The sequence below is a fragment of the Cynocephalus volans genome, chromosome 8 (genome assembly GCF_027409185.1).
Source record: "Cynocephalus volans isolate mCynVol1 chromosome 8, mCynVol1.pri, whole genome shotgun sequence".
Taxonomy (NCBI): Eukaryota; Metazoa; Chordata; class Mammalia; order Dermoptera; family Cynocephalidae; genus Cynocephalus; species Cynocephalus volans.
Window position 1 is genome coordinate 99,964,306 of NC_084467.1, and position 25,397 is coordinate 99,989,702.

At 37.1% G+C, this 25,397-nt stretch overlaps 1 protein-coding gene across 4 annotated transcripts in view; it reads left to right on the forward strand.

Moving 5' to 3' along the window:
• The window catches only part of LRIG2 (leucine rich repeats and immunoglobulin like domains 2), a 54,501-nt gene extending 32,119 nt beyond the window's left edge, over positions 1 to 22,382 (forward strand). For 3 of the 4 annotated variants that reach the window (XM_063104429.1, XM_063104430.1, XM_063104431.1), the window contains 7 exons: positions 9,710 to 9,873; positions 11,537 to 11,857; positions 12,951 to 13,232; positions 15,121 to 15,570; positions 16,400 to 16,549; positions 18,371 to 18,661; positions 20,856 to 22,382. In XM_063104429.1, coding sequence (XP_062960499.1) covers positions 9,710 to 9,873; positions 11,537 to 11,857; positions 12,951 to 13,232; positions 15,121 to 15,570; positions 16,400 to 16,549; positions 18,371 to 18,661; positions 20,856 to 21,082 — 1,885 coding nt within the window. In that variant the 3' untranslated portion in view covers positions 21,083 to 22,382. The remainder of the gene's footprint in view (positions 1 to 9,709; positions 9,874 to 11,536; positions 11,858 to 12,950; positions 13,233 to 15,120; positions 15,571 to 16,399; positions 16,550 to 18,370; positions 18,662 to 20,855) is intronic. The other variant, XM_063104432.1, reaches the window with a different exon arrangement.
• Positions 22,383 to 25,397: the final 3,015 nt, after the last annotated feature.

Consider the following 25,397-nt stretch of genomic DNA (forward strand, 5'->3'; position numbering starts at 1 on the left):
ATGGAACTGAATGAACTGGTAAAGGATGATTCAAGGTTTTGTTTTGGATCACTGCTGGTTCTTTAATGTTTTATTTCTAGATTTAAGGAACCCCTTTCTATTTTCTCTTAAGCTGTCTATAACTTACACTAATTTGGTAAAATATACCTTTGTGAACAAAAATGATATATTTACTTTTTCTCCCTGCCTGATCCCTCCAGAATTCAGAAACTTAGTATTTTTATTTTTATAGCAGTACAGTTATTTGCATAAGTTCAATAGGAATCTGTTCTCCTTATAACAGGACACAATTGGAAACATTGGTTATATTACCAAGGCTTTGACTGGAATGTTATATTTGAGAATGATGCATAAAATCAGATATGACCAGACAGATTTAAGGAACTAAGGTTGACTTTAAGGCACCAGTGCTTATAAAGCCACCTTGGAAAACTGGCCTGATACCTTGCTTAGAGGGTTCCCAGTCTTACAGGTGAGTAAGGAAGGTCACTTCCTGGCAGTCCTGGGAATATTTTAGGAACCTCAGAAAGAGAGGAATTTATTCATATCTATAGGTACTGAAAGTGAAATCTGGTGGTGAGTTTCTGGCTTGGCTTCCTGGCCTTGACAGGTTTTAAAAGTGTAATCTGATATTTCTTTGAAAAGTTCCAGCAAAGCAAATTTAAAAAGGCCTCTGAATGATCAGTTACCATTCTTGCTGTACTTATCAGACCAAATCTGAGACCAGACTAACTTTGTAAAGCAGAAGGGAAAGGGGCATGACTGTGGAAATTTTTTTTGTTTTAATGAAAAACAGTAGTGCACCCTTGAGGGTTCTTCTTGCACATTTTGCCAGCCCCTTACCAAATTCTCAGTTCTTCTAGTTTCCTCCAATATCTGGCTATAACTCTCCATATGGATGTTTCCAATTTTTTTCCTGCTCTCCTGACTTGGCATAACTAAAACTGCCCTTTTCTTGAAGCCCTGCAAGCTGAACCTGGATGACTTAATAAACTTCACAGAAATCATAACAGATAATGTATGGACAATCTTCATGTCTGTTGCTGTGTGAGCTGCTCAAGAAGTACATCTTAACACCCGATGACATTACCAGAGACATTCAGACTGCAAACCAAGAAAGTCTGTCAGATTGCCATGACCTGTCCTCCATCTGAAGATGCTTCTAGCCCAACACCTAGAAATCTTCTCAACTGACTGCCCTCTGGACTCGAAACTGAGTTTATAGTTTCTTCTAACCATTAACCTTTGTTTTTCTTCTATTTTCATAGAAATTCCCCTTTTTTAATGCCTTATTGCTCACACCATCTAGTATATATCCTCTAATACCAAGTCCCAACAGATAATTCAGCTGGTCCTTAATGAACAAAAGGTGACAGAATGAGAAAATAGACTTATATTGTTTAAAGGAAGGGAGAGACAGATCTCTTCTTTCCTTGAACAAGAGGGAAAGATTGACAAAGATTACCTTGCTTACAGAGCTTTAACAAGTATTATTGAATACTTTTTTCTTCAGCAGTTTGTTTGAACAAATTGCTATTGCAGAAACTAATGCAACTTTTTTACTGAGAAGTTTGTTTACTTTTGGTTACTTTAAATCTAATTCATATTTATAATACTTCTTAGGTCAACATGTAGTAAAATCTCTCTTTATACTTTTTTGGTATTACAGTGCTTTGCGTCAATATTTGGAGGTAGATAAAAGAGTTGCATATAAATTAAAAATGTATTTTCCACTAAAATTATACATAGGAGAAAAATTAGAAAATAGTTATACAAAGAGGGAGAGAAATACCCCTGAATCGCCACTACTCAAAGACAACCACTGTTAATGTTTTGGTATATCTCTACCCACACACTGGTGGAGAGAATGCAGTGTCTTCTGTTCGGCACTTGTGGGCAGAGTTGGTTAGTGTGTGAAGGATGGAAAGAAGTAAAAGAAATAGAAGTGAAGGGAACTACCATGAATTAAGTATTGTCTGTGGCTGGGCACTGTGCTTTATTTAAAACTTTTTTGGAGGTAGGTGTTCTCCATCTCATTTTCCAGAAATGGAAACAGATTTTTGGAGGCATTCAGATCTTGTCTATGGTAAGTAGTAGAGTTAGGACATGGGTCCAGGTCTCATGACTTCAGCTCCTGTTGTAACTAAGAAAACATAGATCATGTCAGTCCTTTATTCTTAACCTTCCAGTGGCTTCCCATTACATTTGGGGAAAAAAAATAAACTCAGGTCCTTTCTTTACTTTATAAAGCACCTGGTCCTCTCTGCCCAGCTCTCTTGATTAATTCCTGTCACTATCCTTGCTCACTGTGCTCTAGCCTCAGTGGCTTCCTCACTTTTGCTCGAGCACAGTATGCATGTCTGCCTCAAGGCCTTTGCACATAGTTTCCTCTGTCTGGGACACTCTTAGATCAGATCTTCACATGATTTGCCCTTTCAACTCTTCCAGGACTTTGCCCAACTGCCGTCTTTTCAAAAAGCTTTCCGTGACCACTTTATCTAAACTAGCAGCAGATGTCTCGGTGTCTTCACCTAGCTTTGTTTTTCTTCATAGCACTTACCACTTTCTGATATTATATTTTGCATTTATTTATTTATTGCTTGGCTCTAAATAAACTTGAGGGCTATGTCCCAACCGCCTAGAACAGTGCCTGGCATATAGTAGACTCTCAAATATTTCTCTATAAATGAATGAAAAGAACTTAAGAATTCTTAAATGCAAAAGGTAACTTTTGGCTTATTTAATTAAAATTACCCTTAATAAAATATGCCTTTTGAGATATCCTTAATGACTGAAACTTTTGTGCAATAAGGTCTTAGGTACTTGATACCAAACTTTAAAACTGAGTGAGGATTTTGATCATGCACACAAAGCAAGTTATAATGTTCTCCAAATCATGTGCTTTCCCTGCTTTTTAAGGGGACAGGGCATTTAAGAGGTCATTGAGAGAAAATGCTGATTTTTCAGATATGTTCTATAGGTCTATTATAGACCTCAAGTAGTTTTCCAGTGGTTCTTAGTTTAAGTTGCAGTACACATTGCCACAGGGCTGAAATGTTTTTAGTCTTGATGAAATAATTTAAAAATAATTATATACCATATACAACAAAAATCTCTGAATGCTCCAAATGTGTATATCATAAGCTTTTCCCCAGACTTTTCTAGGGAAAATTTTTGTTTTTTATTGTTATTTTTAAATTTTATTTATTTATTTATTTATTTATTTTTTAAATTTTATTTTGTCGATATACATTGTGGCTGATTATTGTTGCCCATCACCAAAACCTCCCTCCCTCCGCCCTCCCCCCCCCCCCAGTGTCCCCTCTGTTTGCTTGTCATATCAACTTCAAGTAATTGTGGTTGTTATATCTTCTTCCTCCACCCCTGGTTTTGTGTGTGTGTGTGTGTGTGTGTGTGTGTGTGTGAATTTATATATTAATTTTTAACTCCCACCAATAGTGAGAACATGTGGTATTTCTCTTTTTGTGCCTGACTTGTTTCACTTAATATAATTCTCTCGAGGTCCATCCATGTTGTTGCAAATGGCAGTATTTCATTCGTTTTTATAGCTGAGTAGTATTCCATTGTGTAGATGTACCACATTTTCCGTATCCACTCATCTGGTGATGGACATTTGGGCTGGTTTCAACTCTTGGCTATTGTAAAGAGTGCTGCGATGAACATTGGGGAACAGGTATACCTTCGACTTGATGATTTCCATTCCTCTGGGTATATTCCCAGCAGTGGGATAGCTGGGTGGTATGGTAGATCTATCTGCAATTGTTTGAGGAACCTCCATACCATTTTCCATAGAGGCTGCACCATTTTGCAGTCCCACCAACAATGTATGAGAGTTCCTTTTTCTCCGCAACCTTGCCAGCATTTATCGTTCAGAGTCTTTTGGATTTTAGCCATCCTAACCGGGGTTAGATGGTCTCTGTGTGGTTTTGATTTGCATTTCCCAGATGCTGAGTGATGTTGAGCATTTTTTCGTAAGTCTGTTGGCCATTTGTATATCTTCCTTAGAGAAATGCCTACTTAGCTCTTTTGCCCATTTTTTAATTGGGTTGCTTGTTTTCTTCTTGTAAAGTTGTTTGAGTTCCTTATATATTCTGGATATTAATCCTTTGTCAGATGTATATTTTGCAAATATTTTCTCCCACTCTGTTGGTTATCTTTTAACTCTGTTAATTGTTTCTTTTGCTGTGCAGAAGCTTTTTAGTTTGACATAATCCCATTTGTTTATTTTTCCTTTGGTTGCCCATGCTTTTGGGGTCGTATTCATGAAGTCTCTGTCCAGTCCTATTTCCTGAAGTGTTTCTCCTATGTTTTCTTAAAGAAGTTTTATTGTTAAAGGGTGTATATTTAAATCCTTAATCCATTTTGAGTTGATTTTAGTGTATGGTGAGAGGTATGGATCTAGTTTCATTCTCCTGCATATGGATATCCAGTTCTCCCAGCACCATTTGATGAAGAGGCAGTCCCTTCCCCAGTGAATAGGCTTGGTGCCTTTGTCAAAGATCAGATGGCAGTAAGTGTGTGGCTTGATTTCTGGATTCTCTATTCTATTCCATTGCTCAGTGTGTCTGTTTTTATGCCAGTACCATACTGTTTTGGTTATTATAGCTTTGTAGTATAGCTTAAAGTCAGGTAGTGTTATGCCTCCAGCTTTATTTTTTTTGCTCAGCATTGTTTTGGCTATGCGTGGTCTTTTATTATTCCATATAAATGTCTGGATAGTTCTTTCCATTTCTGAGAAAAATGTCTTTGGAATTTTGATGGGGATTGCATTGAATTTGTATATCACTTTGGGTAGTATGGACATTTTCACTATGTTGATTCTTCCAATCCAAGAGCATGGGACATCTTTCCATCTTCTTGTATCCTCTCTAATTTCTCTCAGCAGTGGTTTGTAGTTCTCATTATAGAGATTTTTCACATCCTTGGTTAACTCAATTCCTAAGTATTTTATTTTTTGGATGGCTATTGTAAATGGGCAGGCTTTCTTGATTTCTCGTTCTGCATGTTCACTACTGGAGGAAAGAAATGCTACTGATTTTTGTGTGTTGATTTTGTATCCTGCTACTGTGCTGAAATCATTTATCAATTCCAACAGTTTTTTTGTAGAGGTTTTAGGCTGTTCGATATATAGGATCATGTCATCTGCAAACAGGGACAGTTTGACTTCATCTTTTCCAATCTGGATGCCCTTTATTTCCTTCTCTTCTCTGATTGCTCTGGCTAGTACTTCCAGCACTATGTTGAATAGGAGTGGTGAGAGTGGGCATCCTTGTCTAGTTCCTGTTCTTAAAGGAAAAGCTTTCAGCTTTACCCCATTCAGGATGATATTGGCAGTAGGTTTGGCATATATGGCTTTAATTATGTTGAGATACTTTCCCTCTATACCTAACTTATAGAGGGTCTTGGTCATGAATGAGTGCTGAACTTTATCAAATGCTTTTTCAGCATCTATAGAGATGATCATATGGTCCTTGTGTTTGAGTTTATTAATATGGTGTATCACATTTATTGATTTGCGTATGTTGAACCAACCTTGCATCCCTGGGATGAATCCCACTTGATCGTGATGAATAATTTTACGTATGTGTTGCTGTATTCTGTTTGCTAGTATTTTAGTGAGGATTTTTGCATCTATATTCATCAAGGATATCGGCCTGTAGTTTTCTTTTTTGGTTATATCTTTACCTGGTTTTGGTATCAGGATGATGTTTGCTTCATAGAATGAGTTTGGGAGATTTGCGTCCATGTCAATCTTTTGGAATCGTTTGTAAAGAATCGGTGTCAATTCCTGTTTGAATGTTTGGTAAAATTCTGCTGTGAATCCATCTGGTCCTGGGCTTTTCTTTGTTGGGAGCCTTCTGATAACAGCTTCAATCTCCTTTATTGTTATTGGTCTGTTCAAATTTTCTACGTCTTCATGGTTCAGTTTTGGGAGCTTGTGTGTGTCCAGAAATTTATCCATTTCCTCCAGATTTTCAAATTTGTTGGCGTATAGTTGTTTATAGTAGTCTCGAATGATTCCTTGTATTTCAGATGAATCAGTTGTAATATCGCCTTTTTCATTTCTAATTTTTGTTATTTGAGTCTTCTCTCTTCTTTTTTTTATTAGCCATGCTAATGGTTTGTCAATTTTATTTATCTTTTCAAAAAACCAACTTTTTGATTCGTTGATCTTTTGAATTGTTTTTTGGTTTTCAATTTCATTCAGTTCTGCTCTGATCTTAATGATTTCTTTCCGTCTGCTAACTTTAGGTTTGGATCGTTCTTGTTTTTCTAGTTCTTTAAGGTGAAGTGTTAGGTTGTTCACTTGCCATCTTTCCATTCTTCTGAAGTGAGCGTTTAATGCAATAAATTTCCCCCTTAATACTGCTTTTGCAGTATCCCACAGGTTTTGTTATGATGTATCATTGTTTTCATTAGTTTCAATAAATTTTTTGATTTCCTGCTTGATTTCTTCTTGGACCCATATGTCATTAAGTAGAATGCTGTTTAATTTCCATGTGTTTGTATAGTTTCCAGAGTTTTGTTTCTTATTAATTTCTAGTTTTAATCCATTGTGGTCTGAGAAGATACATGGGATAATTCCAATTTTTTTGAATTTATTGAGACTTGATTTGTGACCTAATATGTGATCTATCCTGGAGAATGATCCATGTGCTGATGAGAAGAATGAATATTCTGTGGTTGTTGGGTGGAATGTTCTGTAGATATCTGCCAATTCCAATTGGTCTAGAGTCTTGTTTAGATCTTGTGTTTCTCTACTGATTCTTTGCCTAGATGATCTGTCTAATATTGACAGTGGGGTGTTCAGGTCCCCTGCTATTATGGTATTATTAGTGTCTATTTCCTTCTTTAGGTCTAATAGAGTTTGTTTTATAAATCTGGCTGCTCCTACATTGGGTGCGTACATATTTATGATTGTTATGTCTTCTTGATGGATCAGTCTTTTTATCATTAAGTAGTGTCGCTCGTTGTCTCTTTTTATGGTTTTTAGTTTAAAGTCTACTCTGTCAGATATAAGAATAGCTACTCCAGCTCGTTTTTCTTTTCTGTTTGCATGGTAAATCTTTTTCCATCCTTTCACTCTTAGTCTATGTGAATCTTTATGGGTGAGGTGGGTCTCCTGTAGGCAGCATATAGTTGGGTCCTCCTTTTCGATCCAGTCAGCCAGTCTGTGTCTTTTGATTGGGGAATTTAAGCCTTTTACATTAAGAGTTGTTATTGAAAGGTGTTGATTTATTCCTAGCATTTTATTGGTTGTTTGGTTGTCTTAGGTGTCTTTTGTTCCTTGCTTTCTGATTTACTGTTTGGTTTCTGTGTTTGTTGGTTCCTTAGGTTGTAGATAGCGTTTTTGTTAGCTTGTTTTCTCTTCATGAATGCCATTTTTATTATACTAGTGGGTTTTGATTTTTCTTGGGTTTTTATGGCAGTAGTAGCTATTTTTCAGGAACCAAACCCAGTACTCCCTTGAGGATTTCTTGTAAGGGTGGTCGTGTGGTGGTGAACTCCCGCAGTTTTTGTTTGTCTGAGAAATATACTATTTGCCCTTCATTTCGGAGGGATAGCCTTGCAGGGTAGAGTTTTCTTGGCTGGCAATCTTTGTCTTTTAGTATTTTGAATATATCATCCCATTCCTTTCTAGCTTTTAGGATTTGTGATGAAAAGTCTGATGTTAGCCTGATTGGGGCTCCCTTATAGGTGATTTGACGCTTCTCTCTTTGTCTCTTAGTTTTGCCATTTTGACTATAACATGTCTTGGAGAAGGCCTTTTTGGGTTGAATACGTTTGGAGATCGTTGAGCTTCCTGGATCTGAAGATCTGTGATTTTTCCTATACCTGGGAAGTTTTCTGCCACTATTTTGTTGAATATGTTTTCAATGCAATCTCCGTTTTCCTCCCTTTCTGGAATACCCATGACTTGGATATTTGAGCGCTGAAGGTTGTCTGATATCTCTCTCAGATTTTCTTCAATGTCTTTGATTCTTTTTTCTTTCTTTTTGTCTGCTTGTGTTATTTCAAACAGCCAATCTTCAAGTTCAGAGGTTCTCTCTTCAACTTCGACAAGCCTGCTGGTTAAGCTCTCCGTTGTGTTTTTTATTTCGTTGAATAACTTCTTCAGTTCAGCAAGTTCTGCTACATTTTTTTTCAGGACATTGATTTCCTTGTACATTTCCTCTTTCAGGTCCTGTATACTTTTCCTCATTTCATCATGCTGTCTAGCTGAGTTTTCTTGTATCTCATTCAGTTTCCTTAGAATTATCACTCGAAATTCCTTGTCATTCATTTCAAGGGCTTCTTGTTCTATAGGATCTAGAGTTTGAGATTTATTAACTTTTGGTGGTGTACTTTCTTGATTTTTTGTATTTCTGGTATCTTTTTTTTGATGTTTATTCATTGTGGCAGGGGGTTTCACAGTCCACCGGTTTGAGACTATTGACTAACTGAGATGTTGCTGTGGTTGCTAATTTGGTATGGCTACCTCCGTGACTGCTCAGTTGGCCTCTATTGCCTTGTGTGTATGGTTGCTTCGGGTCTTGGGCCTCTCTGGGGAGCCACCTCTCTGGTCAGCTTGAAGTCTGCTGGGCTGCTGGATCATGGGGTGGTACCACAGGGTGTGTGGTCTCTGCTAAGCTTTCACTTCACATGCAGGACTTCTCCCTGTTCCGTGCACTCTGGCCCGGGCTGTTGGATCGTGCAGTGGCGATCCCACAGGGTGTGTCGTTGTTGTCGAGTCTCCGTGTCCCTAGCCGGACGTCTCCCCGCTCTGCGCGCACTGGTCTGGGCTGGGACGTGTCTTCTGCAACCCTCGTCTATCAGCTGGGCCTTCAACAAATTAGCTTTAAAAACACAGATTCTGGGACAGCTGCATCTGGCATGGGCCTCAGGCTGCTTCTAGTCAGGGCAGAAAGTGGCAGGAGGTTCTGAGGCTGGGAAGTCCAAAGTCCATCTGGTGGTGGTGACAGTGACCCAGGGGTCTCACATTGCAAGATGGTGGAAGCAGAGAGAGCAGAGAGCTAGGGAAAAATTTTGAACTTCAGAACTTGAAAGGAAGGTGTAATGAACACCCATATACCCTTTACCTAGATTGACCAATTGTTAACTTTTTGCCAAATTTGTTATCTGCTTTGCTTCTTCCCTCCCTCTCTCTCTCTCTCCACACACACATATGTGTATACACACACACCGTTTTTTTTGTTGGCTGTTTAAAAGTTGTAGAGTTGCAGACATCATGACAATTTACCCCTAAATATCTCAGTGTGTATTTTTAAGAATAAAGACATTTTCCTACATAAGTACATCACTACTATCACACCAAAGGAAGTTACCATTGTTAAAATAAAAAAACCTAATGTACAGTCCATACTCAAATTTTCCCTAGGGTCAAAAAATGTCCTTTGTAGATTTTTTTTCCCAGTCAGGAATCACACATGTGGCTGTAATGGCTCTTTAAGTTGCTTTTAATCTAAAATAGAACCCTCATCCTTGTTCTACCCCCCTTTTTGTGTCTTTTATGACATTCACATATTTGAAGAATTGAGCTTGATATTCTGAATTTGTTTTCTTCTTATTAGATTTAGATTAAGCATTTTTGGCAAGAAAAATGCATAGGTATATATAAGGTTTTAATGTTTAAGAGATTTGGAATGAAAAGTAAAACAAAGGATACTTTTCCCCTTTTTCTCTGCAGGATTCTGAACACAAGCAGTTTGCTCTGTGACTGCCATTTGAAGTGGTTTCTTCAATGGCTGGTTGATAATAACTTTGAACGTTCTGTGAATGTAAGCTGTGCACACCCCGAATGGCTAGCAGGGCAAAGCATCCTGAATGTGGATCTGAAAGATTTCGTCTGTGGTTTGTATTATTGTTTTAAAATTTTATGTATTAATACTTACTATCTTAACAACAGAATTTTAAAAAATTAAACTAGAATGCTTTCCCACTAACACATCTATTTTTATTTTTCTGTGTTGTTCTTCAATCCATGTTTCAATGATGAGATCTTTACATTTTTGTAATCATGGGTTAAATTTTATATTCTTTGACTTAATATTTATTTTTTTTCTTTTATGATAATATTTCATAAGCAGTTTTTTCTCTGTGTTCTTAATTGATCATCTTTAATGATAGTATAATAGCATCTTTATGAATGTAAGCCTTTCCGTTTTAGGGAGATTGTTAACTTTAGGATAAATATCCAGTAGTAAGATTACTGAATCAAAAAGCATGATTTTTTTTTTTGCATGAACATTTTTAGTAGGTCTTGAAAAGTGCCGCCATGTGTTTTCAAAAAAGATAGTTTATGTTGTCACCAGCAATGTGTGAATGTACCAATTTATTGTGGTTTGTATTTTTGATACAATTTCTTAAAACTAAAGTTGCAAGGTTTTGGTTTTTCCTTGACAGGGGAACAGTTATAGACAAGTTGTCTTGACTCTAGCACAGTAATTTCAAGTATACATCTATATTGTTCTTTCTCAACTTGGAAATTTTTCCTTTACACTTAAATTTCCTTTAAAGTGGAATGACTGATTCTTAGCTTTACGTAGTAGAGCTTTTAGGTCAGTTTATCTGTGTTGCATATCATGTGGGCACCTGTGTATTGCCAGATCTGTTTTATAATCTACTTATAGATGCTTGGGATACTTGGACATTCAGGCCCACAAAGTACTTCCATTGTTCATATTTTAAAGAAGAAAACAGACTTAAATAAATATTAAATTCTGCTTACATTTCCACGCATTCCATTTTGATTTTACTTAGTTTTAAGTGTAGACATACTATGTATTTTATCCTCCTTTTCCACTTACCACGTTTATGACAGTGAAATGTTATCCAGTGAAGATATTGGTTAGCAATTTATATACCTGCTTTGCTGAATCAGTTCAATAACACTATAATTTTTGAATCTATAGTTTATTAGCCAGTTCTAAGCCAGTCTTTGGTTGGACATTTGACATGTTTGGAATTTTTCACTATTTAGATGAAAGCTGTATACATACAAAGTGCTTTTGAATAATTTGCTTTATTAATAGGTATTCCCTGTGAAATAGAATAGGTTCATAATCTCCATTTTCTATATTGGCAAAGGACAATGGTTATTATATACATGTTTATATATGTAGCATGTACATATATACAAGTGGTAATAGCATTAGAACTTGTCTTGAAATTCTAATATAAGATTTCTCTTTTTCCCTAGTAATTGGTAATGCTTAATGAATACATTCTAAGCACACAAGTAACAGTAAGGGATAATGGAAAGAGTACTGGGTTCAAAAGTCAGGAAACCTGCATTCCAGTACAGGCCTTGCGTCTGACTTACAAGTCATTTGACTTTTCTGGGCCTCATTTTTTCTGTTTAAGCAAGGGAATTAGACTGTAGCTCTGTAGTCTCAACTTTAAAATGCTACTTTGTCAACAGAACACACAATTTTACAGTATTTGTTTTAAAATGGAATCTAAAGAAGAAAAAAAAATAACTGTCTTGGTTACTGCTGCATTTTCTTCCCCTCAGATGATTTTCTCAAGCCACAGATAAGGATACATCCTGAAACCATAGTTGCTCTAAGAGGCATGAACGTGACTCTGACATGCACTGCAGTAAGCAGTAGTGATTCACCCATGTCCACTATGTGGCGCAAAGACAGTGAAATCCTTTATGATGTGGATATTGAGAATTTTGTTCGTTATCGGCAGCAAGCTGGAGAAGCTCTGGAATATACTAGCGTCTTACACCTTTTCAATGTGAATTTCACTGATGAAGGAAAATATCAGTGTATTGTTACTAATCACTTTGGTTCTAATTATTCCCAGAAAGCCAGACTGACTGTGAATGGTAAGGAATAATGCTCCTTGATATTTTTTTAGTTTAGAAGGATTTTTTATGTTCAGTTTTGAACCACTTAACCAAGAAATTAGGTTAACCCTGACATTTGAGGGGGGAGTCTTACTTTGTCTTTTGGATTGAGACAGTGGAGTGGGAGGGATTTTTTGATTAGCTGCTCTACTCATTTGCTGTCCCTAATTGGTCTTTGGTTGAAGGGTCAACTCCATGGCCCTAGGAGATACACTACTTTCCCTGCTGTTTATGCTTTTGAAAACATTCTTTTGAAATTCTCAGTTTTCTTTCCAAAACCATAATTCTCTTCTGAAAACTAGGAAATTTATTCCTGTTGCTGTTCAGAGGCCTCCTAATAACTGGGAATTATTAGGGTCCAGTGATCATTATCATTGTCTGAATGTAGTCATACAGAATCAGTGAAATTAATGCTCTTCCCTTGGCTGTGAAAAACTTCTCCAAAACAGCTATTGCCTATCATTGAATAGCTACAACATTTTAGGCCTTCTGCAACCAAAAAATGTACTTGGGTCTTGCTTCTGTGCTTTTTTAATGAGATTTTTCAAAGAATGAATTTTTTTGAACATAAGCAGTTCCCTTGACAGCTTTGTAGATGCTAGCTTGGGAAGTACAGTTTAGCTTCATAAGTAAGGAAGTCATAGTAAATATCAGGTTCTAAAATATGGGATTCAGAAAGATTTGTGGCCTTCTGCTTTCCTTGTTCCTATCAAGATGATTGGATAGGTGTGTCATGTATCCTAGAAGAGTCAGTTGTCACTATGCTGCAAATATTCTGAGGTTCTGTGAGAAAAGATGGCTGCTAGAGCTGTATTCACTATCAGTCCAGAGAGCATGTCTTCTCAAAGAAGTGGAGCATTATAACAGTTTGTATTTTGTCTACCAGATTCGTTCATGTGTTTGTGTGTGTGTGTATGTGTATGAGGTATATACGAGGGCAAAACGAGGGCACTTCAGAAAGTTCATGGAAAAATATAACATAAAGATACTATGAATCTTTCCATGAACTTCTTGAAGACCTCTCATACATATTATGCCCATGCCTACTTTCTCACGATCTTTCTTGTAACAGAGATGCCGTCTTTTCTGAAAACTCCAATGGATCTAACTATTCGCACTGGTGCCATGGCCAGATTAGAATGTGCTGCAGAGGGGCACCCTGCCCCTCAGATTTCCTGGCAGAAAGATGGTGGTACTGACTTTCCTGCAGCTCGAGAAAGACGCATGCATGTCATGCCCGAGGATGATGTGTTCTTCATTGCCAACGTGAAAATAGAAGATATGGGAATCTATAGCTGCATGGCACAAAATATAGCAGGAGGCCTCTCAGCAAATGCGTCGCTAACAGTGTTAGGTATGTTTAGTGTTCTATGGGTCCCTGCTTTTGTTGGAGCCTTTCAGGAGCTACTCTTGGTCTCAGTGAGCAAGAAAAATAGTTTTGAGATTCAGTTGTGATTCTTTTATCATTGTCTCTCGTTTTGCTGCTTTATATAGATGTCAGACTAGGATATTAGTGGGTCAGATAACTGAAATCTGGGAAAATGCTGGGTGCAAAATTAGGGATCTTTTTATTAGTATATGTGCTGCTGAAGCGAGCAAAAAATTAGGAATCTTAATGACAATGAATTGAAAATTCAAATCCCTTTATCAGTTTATCCTTTATGTTTCCCTCTGGAAGGTTTCTACTTCATATATGTTTTTTCTGCTACTGAGTTTGCATTGAGGGTTCCACTATTTTTAGTATTAGTATCCCAGATATTTGATACTGCTTCACAGAGAACCTAAGATAGTTTAACTGCTTTCTCCCCAGTTCATTTTTTAAAATTTTATTATTTATTTATTTACGTATTTTCAGTTTTGTAACTTTATTTAACAATCAGCAGTTAGTTCTTATCCATATTGATTACAGAGTTTTGAAAGTGGTGTCCAGGCTCAACAAAGCTTTCTGGACAAAGGAATAAGGAATGTCCCGTATCATATCCATGTGCAGTTGGCCAGAAAATGTAATGAGAATGAAGATTCACCAAACAAGCTCTCTACTTTGGTTACCTATATACCTATTAGCACTTTCAAAAATCTGCAGACAATCAAAGAGATGCAGAAATTTGCCATGATGGAGTTGGGGACTCGAGATGTGGCAAATTTCCAGATTTTTGCATGCCCAAGGGGCACGCTTCTTGAAACCCACACCATGGATATGCTGGTGAATGTTGATGGTGTGTTCTCAGCTTACCACCTTGTTTATGGCTGAACAGCCCTTCTTCTTGTCACTCTCCTTTACCGGAGTCGTTCTGCCAGACCCAAGTTAAAAAGGAAGAGCATAAGGGATTGTGGGAGAGGGAAAGCAGCAGTCACAAGTACAGTTTCTGGGCCCTAAAAAATTTTAATGTAATTAAAATACCTGTTTTCTGGCTAGATTTCCTGTTTTCCTTTTAATGTGTTCCTCTATGTTCCAGTAAAATGTCTTTTCCCTAAAAATTTCCCCTGACTAGCCTTTTTTTTTCTTATTGGAATTCTTTTCTTCATGGAATTCACCCAAGGCAAATTCTACTTTCCAGTTCTCTCTTTCACTGTATAGCAGGATTTTTTTTTTTATGTTTGTTCATTTGTGTTTACTTGTATAACCAAAAAATAAGTTGTTTATTGTTTTAAAAGTTTAAGTGGTGGTGCTGATAACACCAAGGTTAAGGGTTCGGATCCCCTTACTGGCCAGCCACCAAAAAAAAACAATTTAAGATATACAGAAAATAGGAAGAGGGAGGGAAAGATATTCAAACACTGTTAAAGATTTTAACGTATTTTCTCTAGATTTTTTTAAAACTCATTTTTATGTAGTTAACTTTACCTATTTTTTTCCCATTTAATATTGTATCATAAAGGTTACCCTATCATGTAAAAAAAAAAAAGTCTTCATAAAACATTATGTGGCTGTTCTATAATTTACTTAATCATTTTCCTGCTGGATTTTTAGATATTTTTCTTTATTTTTCTAGATTACAAATAATTTTGTAATAACATCTTTATGTATAAATCTTTGAATTCTTTCCTTAGGATAGCTTGCCCAAGGTGGAATTATTGAGATAAGATTTAAGTTTTTTTTTGTTTTTCTGAAACATTAACGTCTTTTCCTCCCGTGAATATGTAAAGGTGCTTATTTCACCATACCCTCATTAGTCTAATTCAGTAGGATTTAGGGAATAAAATTGCCTAACACATTTTTTTTTTTAACATTCTCCTGGTAGAGACGCCCTCATTTATTAGACCCCTGGAGGACAAGACAGTTACCCGAGGTGAAACAGCGGTTTTACAGTGCATAGCTGGAGGGAGTCCTGCCCCTCGCCTCAACTGGACTAAAGATGATGGACCACTGCTGGTGACGGAACGACATTTCTTTGCTGCAGCCAACCAGCTTCTCATCATTGTAGATGCTGGGCTAGAAGATGCTGGGAAATATACCTGCATTATGTCTAACACCCTTGGGACAGAACGTGGCCATATTTACCTTAATGTCATTTCATCCCCCAATTGTGACTCTTCCCAGAGTAGCATTGGGCATGAAGATGATGGCTGGACCACTGTTGGCATTGTCATCATTGTTGTGGTCTGCTGTGTTGTGGGTACCTCTTTGATCTGGGTCATTGTTATTTACCACATGAGAAGGAAAAATGAAGACTATAGTATCACGAACACAGGTAAGTGGTACACAGATGACAACTATGGCTTGTATCTGAGTTTAGAATATAGGATTTATTATAAAGTTTTAAAAACTGAGGAGTGTGATATGTTACCTGATATGTGGTATTAGGAGGTTTTTCTGTTAAAATTTTTATATATTCCTTGATATAATAGAAACTCTTTGAGGAATAATTTTAAGTAGTTATAAATACTCCCTCAGAACTTTGCTGTTATAAATGCATTATAAATGCACTTTTTTTTTTTTAATGCCTGAGGTTCATTTCCTTCTTATTTTTGCTGTAGGGCAGAATGGAGCCCTCATGAGTGAGGTCAGTCTTTTACACGTTTTACCCTGTAATCCTGCAATAGAAAAGATCCAGCCAGATAAATTGTGAAAGTGTAGTTACAGATAAGATTTTAATCTTTAGGTTTTGTTTCTTTTGGTAATACTTTAAAAATGAAGCTTTGAGGAGAGTTCTAGTGAGAAATAGTTTTAGGGGACATATCAAAAGCTGTTGGGTTCCTAAGTACATACCATTTTCCTGGCCAATACAGGTTGAGTATCCTTTTTCTGAAATGCTTGGGATGAGAAGTGTTTTGGATTTTAGATTTTTTTGGATTTTGGAATATTTGCACTAATACTTAACAGTTCAGCATCCCTAATCCAAAATCCAAAATGCTCCAATGAGCATTTCATTTGAGCACCTTGTTGGTGCTTTAAGTTTCAGATTTTTGGATTAGGGGTACTCAACTCATAGTATCAAAATGGAATAGACTTGCAAAATAGTCTTTTGAGTTTTGGCTTCAGCTGCCTAACTTTGAGAGTTACAGATGTCTCTTTTACAGAGGAGCTCAATCTGCCTGCAGATATTCCCAGCTACTTGTCTTCCCAGGGAACACTGTCTGAGCCACAGGAAGGCTACAGCAACTCTGAGGCAGGCAGTCATCAGCAACTTATGCCTCCTGCCAATGGATATATACACAAAGGCACTGACGGTAATGACTGTTTGTTGTTTATGATTATTCAGCCTGACCTGTTAAGTTTATTTTTCAGTTTGTAGTTTCCCCCATTAACCTGAAGCAATATTTTAAAGTAAGGTACTCAGGGAAAACATTTATTCCCATGCAAAATAAGATGAAAATTGACTATAGAGAAGAAAATCATCTTACAGAAAGGAGAAAGACATCACCTTTAAATGAGGGATTGGGCATACACAGCAGAGGCTCCCAAACCTGTATTATTACAGGAAGAGGATGTTCTAGAAACTTTTTTCCAGTGTGTCTTACCCTTTTCAGGAATGAGCATCCTTCAGACCAAGGGATGTTTGTTTCTGCTGCTTTCAGGTAGATGTTTAGTAAAGTTTAAAGGGCAGTGACAGTTCTCAGCATATATTGGAGAACATCAGAGAGATGTTAAAATGTTCTCTAATTAAATGAACTTGACTTCTCAACATTCTCTACCCCCTTCTCCCCTTCCCACACTCTCGTTGCCACAGAGAGCAACAGAACATCGGGAGGTGAATTAAGGGATAGAAAAATTGGGTTTGATTTGTACTTGTTCTTTCCAGCTCTGTGACCACAAATGAGTTAGTTAAGATCTAAGCCTTAGTTTCCTTATGTTTAATAAATAATACTTTATAAAGCACTTCCCTCAAGATTTTTTTTTTTTTTTTTTGCGGCTCTTAGTACAGAGACCTTGGTGATATAACACTGCACTCTAACCAACTGAGCTAACCGGCCAGCCCCCATCTCCCCAGCCCCAAGATTTTCACAGATCCTGTCAACAAGTCTGTGCGGTACTTCAGGTACCATACAAATGAAAAATTTATTTCTTCAGAGATTTTTTAGACTGGTGTCAACAGAACTTCTGTATCTAATTCATAAATTGGATTTTATTTTGCTTTTCATGGAAAGCAGGGTTATTTCTTTCTTTTTAAAGAATACTTAAAAGTCTTTATTCTTTGAAATTTGTGGGAATTAATACTGCTTTCTGGTTTAAATTGAGTTACTTCTAGATCTCTTTCAGTTTTAATATTCTGTTGCTTGATCGTGAATAAGTAACTCACTTTATTTCTCACTTTTTTTCCTCTCCTTCATCCATTCCGTTTTCAAAGCACATTAACAGTCAGAGAGCTTCACTTCTGCCAACCATACACTTGTCAGGCAAGAATCTTGACTGTCAGAGGCTTTTAGCAATTGGTGTTGCTTAACCTTTTGACTCATAAAAGTAACATGGGCTTTCATGAAGTGAAGTCATCATAACTGTGTTCTTTTCTTTTTAGTTTGCTTAAGCCAAGCATGTATCTTGCAGCACAGTGCCAGCTTTGTCTTGGCTCCTTTATTTGATCAAGGATCTCTTCAGGCTGGCCGGAGATGATTTAATGTAGTATTCAAGAGCTTGGGCTCAAAGCCAGAGTGCTTAGGTTCAAATTTCACTTTATCATTCTGGCAGTATGACTTTGGTCAAGTTCCTTTACTTTTCTGTGCTGTAGTTACCCTATCTGTAAAGTGGAGATGATAATAGTCCCTACCTCGTAGAAATGTCACAAGGATTAAGTGAGTTAATTCACAGAAACTTCACCTGGTTTATAAAGTATGTACCCAGTAAATGATAGTGATGATGATGATCATCATGTCAATAAATGACACCAGTGATAAAGATGATGTCAGTAAGTGACAGCAACGATGATGATGATGTCAATAAATGACAGCAGTCATGATCATGACGATGACCATAGCTATTGAAGAAAACTGATGATTGGCAAAAGTAATTCCTTAACAGAAGGATGTTTGGGTTCTTTCCCATGTTGTCATTAGGTGGCACTGGTACTCGGGTGATCTGCTCAGATTGTTATGACAATGCCAACATCTACTCCAGGACCCGAGAATACTGTCCATACACCTATATTGCTGAGGAGGATGTTCTAGATCAGACACTGTCCAGCCTCATGATCCAGATGCCCAAAGAGACTTACTTGGTACACCCTCCCCAAGATGCTACTGTCCTGGAGAGCCTAATATCATCAGCAGACAGAGAACTATCTGCCTTTCCTACCAACCACGAGAGGATAAATGAGAAGAAGCTTTCCTGTACACAGATGAGCAGTGGTAAGGGGTGCATTTTTGTTTGTTTGTTTATTTTGTTTTCACTTACACCTAATTCATTTTTCCTTTTATCATATAGGTAGTGCTCTTATTTGACAGGAAGCAAACAAACTGGTATACTGGAGTAATTGGCCACTGTTAACTGGCGTAAACTAGAGCTAGAGACTTTTACATATTAGAGTTACAAAGAGGTCTTCATCTGTAGGATGAAAATAGCTTTTGTGGAGGTTACAAGATCATACTACTGAAAATTCAGAGGCCATACAGAAAAAGCTTTAAAAAAGTTTCATGTAAGGTATTAATTTTTTCTCCCATCTTTATTAAATAATGGAGATTTGAAATACTAAGAATATAATTTGGGCATAATTTGGTGAAGGTTTTTACTGAGTTTTTTTTTTTTTTTTTTTTTTTTTTATAAAAGATGACCGGTAAGGGGATCTTCACCCTTGTCTTGGTGTTGTCAACACCACACTCTCCCAAGTGAGCTAACCGGCCATCCCTATATAGGGATCCAAACCCGTGGCCTTGGCGTTATCAGCACCACACTCTCCCAAGTGAGCAACGGGCCGGCCCTTTTACTGAGATTTTAAAATATTTAATTTGGTTGCCATTTTGTCAGGTAAATATTTAGTCTCAACCTCACTTGGCAAGTGTTTTCTTTATCCTGTGAGGTATAATCAGGGGCAGAAGTGGGAAAGTAGTTTTGGGATTATATCTTCTGTCCCAGGAAAAGAAATACACATTATGTTCCATAGATCAGGCATTTGATAACAACTTGGTCAGTAAAACAAAACTCACTCTAGATCATGAAGGGTACTACTGAGTATGTGTTCTTGTCCATCCAGGGTTTTCATTAGCTGTTACTCATGTCAGCCTGAAATGGAAGAGCACTGGAAATAGAGTAGAGGGTGAGAACTACAGTTTTTTAGAGGAAGGTAGTGTATAGTGGTACTTTCAGGGATGATTCTGGCAGGAGTAAATGATCTAATGTGGGACTTAAGATGTGCTCTGTTTTTCTTAGAGACCAACTCTAAAGATTTCTAAAGAAGGTACAAATCAGAGGAAAGTACTGTTTTTTCAGTTAGCCTCTTATCTTTACATTCATTTTCTACAAAAGAAATGCACCAACACTCAATCTATTTTTCCATGTCCTTGAAGAGTTACACAAGAAAGGATTAAGAAGAACCAAAAATGCAGTACATCTTTTTCTTAACCTTGAGGATGCCCTAGTTTTTAATCTAGTCTGTGAGAAAATCAGCAAATGAGAGTGCTTTGGTGCATTACCCATTCTTTTTCTAGAGTACTCTAGCTTCTTACTGCTCATAGTGTGGTCTATAGACTATCAGCATCAGCATTACCTAGAAGCTTGTTAAAAATGCAGAATCATGGTTCTGCCCTAGTGAATCAGAATCTACATTTTAATGAGATTCTCAGATTATTCGTATGCATACTAAAGCTTGAGAAACCCTGCTCTAGCTTACTTTTTATATGGATTTTAATTTTATTTCTGGGTGTTTGTTTCCAGAATGTTTAGCTAGCTTTTTCCAAAATGCACCCTATGAAGTTAATATTAAACTTGAAGTAAACAGTCTTTGGAGAAAAGCTCACCACTGTAGTAAATAAGAATAATGAGAAATGCATCTTTTTGAAACCAAAGTGCAGACAGTGTGGTTTAATATAGCTGCTTTTGGTTATTATTTGTTGTTAGAATTATTCGTGTGCTAGAAGTTGGAAGGGAATGATTTTTAAAAGAATTTTTAACATTTAAAGATGTAATGGCTGCACTGAATCAATGATTATTATCTTTGCAACACAAAACTTTCATTGCCATGTGGGCATTTTTAAGCCGCTTTTAGTCCTTTTGCATATGTCTAAAGAATTTTATTTAAAAATTTATATAGCAGCAGAACCACTAAAATAGCAGGCAAAAGTGCATAATATAAAGCAGGGACTCAGTAAATAATTGGTTAGGTTTGTTGAATAGAAGAATTTGAAAGACCATGGTTCCAGTTTTTATTTTGGTTCGTTGTCTTAGTTGTGGCTAAGAAGATGGCAAGTATACATTTGACCTTAATGTCCTTTTTCAGGAATATTGGGCATCTTTATTTCTTTGAGGATTTGCTTAAAAGGATTAAGTTTTAGAAAATTAATTTTGAACTTCTAGTTGTATCTGATCATTTTTGTCTTTCACTCTCAGAAACGTTGCAGCGGCCTTTGTGGAATTCAAACAGAGAATTAGGCCTGCCTCATCCTTCCTTTTCTCAGCAGCCAGTCCTTGAGTCACCACCACTTCATCAAAAGGAGGTCTTGGCAGAGAGAGATCCAGACTTCTCAGCTTCCCCCATGTCATGCCACATGTTACAGGACCACGCTTTTGATTTTAGTAGGACTCGGAGCATTCAAGACGGTAGTGAGGGCACATGAAACTCACTTCAGGATGAAATCTGGGCAGAGACTCAAATTAATTAATTTTGTATTTACTACCTCAGAGTTCAGAAGAAACCCCAAAGTCAGCATATGTTTTACTCTGTTTACAATTATATCTGACCACACCAAGATGGGCCAGGCATTTGTTTGGGCTTTTACTTGGCAAAGAAAGGGTAACAGCTGACAAATGGGTACATCTACTTGAAAATGTACAGCACTGATAGTGGAAGATATGGGGGAGATGTGCTTCCTGATGGTTACATGGGGGGAGTGCCTGTTAGGAAGAGTCTCATTGCTGCTTAACAGAGCTGGATTGTCCCAATCCTCAGAGTGATCCTGAGAAAACATCACTACTTTGATGTCCTACTTTGCCTTCTAAGGAGCAAAAATATCTTTGGAGCCCTCTGGAAAGTGTGCATGGGATTCTTCGGTGGTTTTAAGCAGATAGTTGAGACTGGAGCTTTGATATTCAAGGTCTTCGGCAAGAATCCTAGGCTTGACCAGCTGGTTACCAGGTCAAAGGTTTTTTGTATTCTTGTGAATTTTCTTTTTGTCCCTATTCCCCGGGGACCTCATTGTAAATATATGTGCATTTATAAATAATTTTCTATCCATTGACTATAAGTGTTGGCTGCAATGTAAATATTTTTGATATGCCAAATTATGTGTAATATCATTATAATGTTGACAGTAGCTTCTCACATCACAGACAGATTTTGTATAACTTGGTTTAGTGAGATCTAAAAACTTTGTTTACAGTTTTAAAATCTTAATCATTAAGAATTATATGTATGGGGCAGGGTAACTAGTGATTGTGTACACACAAACACAGTGTTGGTGTAATTAACTGCTTTCTTCATGCCTAGAGGTTCATACGTCTAGTCTAATCATTTGCCATCTGTTTACAAGTGCAAGGTAATAATCCCTTTCTAGCATAAAAAGGCTTGTCTTACAGAGCCTGGCAGTCTCATCACAGCTACATACGCACATAGGTAGAGAAAAACTTGTTTTAGGAATATCTTCTTTCAGCACAGTACTTCATTGACAGGGAAACCAAAGATTGCTTCTTTTCTTTTTTTGTTTTGTTTTTAATTTCCCTTTTTAACAGAGCACAGTATATCTTAAGAAGGGAAGAGTGCTCTTGGGAATAGAAGAACATGCAGAAATTCCTATACTACAAAGCTTTGGAGTGGTCCTTGTTTTGTACAAGTGATTATTTAAGCCAAAAAGTTTTCCTAAATTTTTGATAGCAATGAGCTTTATGTAAACAAAGAATTTAACACTCTAATGTAATGTATTGGACTAAAATTCTTTCTTTGTGCTTTCAGATTTCATTTCACAGACTTTTCGATTCTGTTCTCTAAATCAAGTATTACTAAATAACTTTAATCACTTAAATAAAAATATCTATTTCTAAGTTGTTGTGCATTTTAAGGGTTCTGAACTCCTGTAATTTCTCAGCTTTTTGACAGAGAGTTTAGCTGAATTTCATACTTGTTTTCATTCCTAAATTTTCTCCCACCACTTCTTTAGTTATTTAGTACTGCCATACATTTCCTTTTCTTCTTTGAACATTAGCCTCTGTTCATTTTCACTTTGAACTTCTTAAATATCACTATTTTCCTGTCCTTTCAATCTGTGATTTTTCTCTCACTAGTGTAGTTTGTACTGGACTGACTTGGAATTAAAAGGCCTTGTTCACTTTCTGGCTCTGCTCCTTACTAGCTGTGTAATCAAGGGTGATTCCCTTTATTTCTCTAGGCCTGATTTTCTCATTTTTGAAATGAGGGCATTTTAGTAGATGCTCTAAAGCTCTTTCTAGCTGTAACATTCTATGAATCTGTAATTTCCTCCAGGAACCAAAGGAGGATTATGCTACTTTAATAAAAAGCTGCTTTCATGAAATGTTTGTTAGAGTAGAACAAGATTGATGCTGCTTGCTCTGGCTTGAACCAGATTTATTTCTTGTAAGCAGGAGTTATGGTCTAGGAAAGACTCATGAAGAGAAAAAAAATATTCTGCTTCTAAACAGTAAACATTAAAAATCTTGGCTTGTTTGAAAAACCACCCATTGTTCTCTAGAGCAATGTAGAGCATTGTTTTCTGTAGAGCAGACTGGTATTAGGTCTGAATACTAGTGTTATAGCACACCAAAGTATCAGAATCAGTTGAGAGGTGTGCCACAACTAATTTGTAACTCACTTACCTTTCTAATGTATTCAAAATTATCCCCATAATTATAGTGGTCTCACTCAAATTCTGATAGACTTTCTTAAGTGGAAAAGGTGGAGTTTAGGGGTAGGCTACTAGAGGTTGTGCAAGTGAACATCAGCTGTCACATGTGAGGGGGCAGAAAACCGGCTGTGAGCCAGTGCTCTAGAAAACTTTTCCGGTAGGAGCACTGCCTCTGTGCTTTAGCAATGTGGTGTTAGAATCTGGTCTCTTGAAGGGCTAGCCAGTTTATTCTCTATTATCTCAACTCAAATGGTTGAGACATCCACCTAGATATTCCTAGCTTGCCTAAATAACTAGTCAAGAATCTGTTTAAATGAAAAGAAGCTACCTCTGGTCTTAATTAATAAATTCTAATTCTAGGAAAAGGGATTCCTGAAACTTTTTATTATTGCATGTTTTTGACCCTCTGATGTAAACAGGATTAGTGGCTCATCAGAGTTTCTTCCTAGTGGCTTAGCATCTGTCTAATGCTAATTTAATCAGGAATATTATAAACCAAGGCAAACTGAAGTGCTAAGAGAAATAATCCCAGTTTCCACACCATTTCAGTAGGGATACATAAATTCTCAGTTGTTGTGTGCCTCTCTGAGGCTGATTCTCCAAGTCTGCATGGAAGAAAAAATAGCATTTTCTTTGAACTCCACGCCTTACTGGCACAGGATCTGCACCTAAGCTGTTGGCTTTCTGTCATTCAGCAGCTTCTGAAGTACTTTCTCTAGTGCGCAAGCTACTCTCTAGAATAGAAATATCAGAAACCCAGCCCAATGTACACTTGCTCTGATAGTGCCACCTCAGAATGCTTTAAATGTGTGTTTTTCTGTAAGGTAACCTTCATGTTTAAAAACAGTTGCCTTTACATTGCCCGTTGGGGTGTTGTAAAAGGAACACTAAAATGTCAAGGAGTTTATACTCTGTTATTCATTTTCCTATGAAAAGGAGTATGTGATAGAAGTGTTTAATTACTTAGAGGTTTGTCATATGAAGTAAGAATTTTATTTTTCCTGGGATTGAATGTCTTTATTAAATGAGTAGATGGCAGCAAATTCAGCACCAATAATTTTGGAAGGAGTCAGGATAAGTTGTCGGGTCAGAATGTAATTCTTCATTTCCTGGTCTCAAGGTAGCTGAAGAACTGCCCGAGGCGTATTGATCAATATGATTTATTGCAAATGCAGGAGGGCAAGACTGAAATACTAAGGACTTTGGTCCTGATGCCTTTTAGAAGACTGAATCAAAACCTGACAAATTATTGTAATAGCAAGATTGTCCCAAGATTTGAAGTCTAACTTTCCTCAGCTAGAGTTTTCAACCCACAGTTAGAAGCACAGCTGTAAGGTGAGTAGGCTCGAAGAAGGAACACCCTTTGGAAAAAGAAAATTTAGCTACTTTTGAAATGATTCAATGCTTTTTCCTATTTTCATTTTCCATGATGAATTATTTCCTCTTGTTTTATAATATCTTTAACTACCCCCAGTTTCTCTGAGAAAAAGTGTATTACAGGGAGGAGGATCAAAAGAGCCAAAAAATCACGTCTTATTACCTTAGCTTTTTAGAAACCCTACTGTCTTGTAACAGATAATCTTATTGAAACTTCCAAAGTTTTCATTGACTCTTGAAGAATGCTTGTGTTTACTGGCCTGGAGCAGGAAATTAGGAAGATTTCAGCAATCTCTGAAGCTGATTGAAATGGAGTAAAAAATCAGTCTCCCATTTTGCACTACTGTACTGGTAGGGCCATCAGGCCTGTTTTCTGGAATAAGTATTTAGAGGGAAAAAGAAATCCCTGTGGTCCAATACTCCACTGCTTGAACCCTTTACTTTGTGGCTTGAGGGCTTTTGAGTGAAATGGAGTAGATAGATGGATGGATGGATGGATGGATGGATGGATGGATGGATGGATGGATGGATAGATGGATGGATAATAGATAGGTAGATAAACTCAACTCTGGCAGATTCATCAGCACCACCAACACAATAGAGGAGAGAGAACAAGATCAAAATGGGAAATGGGTGGAAAGGAAGAGGTTTGAAATGGAAGGCAATGAAGGCAAGGTGGTGGGAGAGAGAAGTCTTGGCC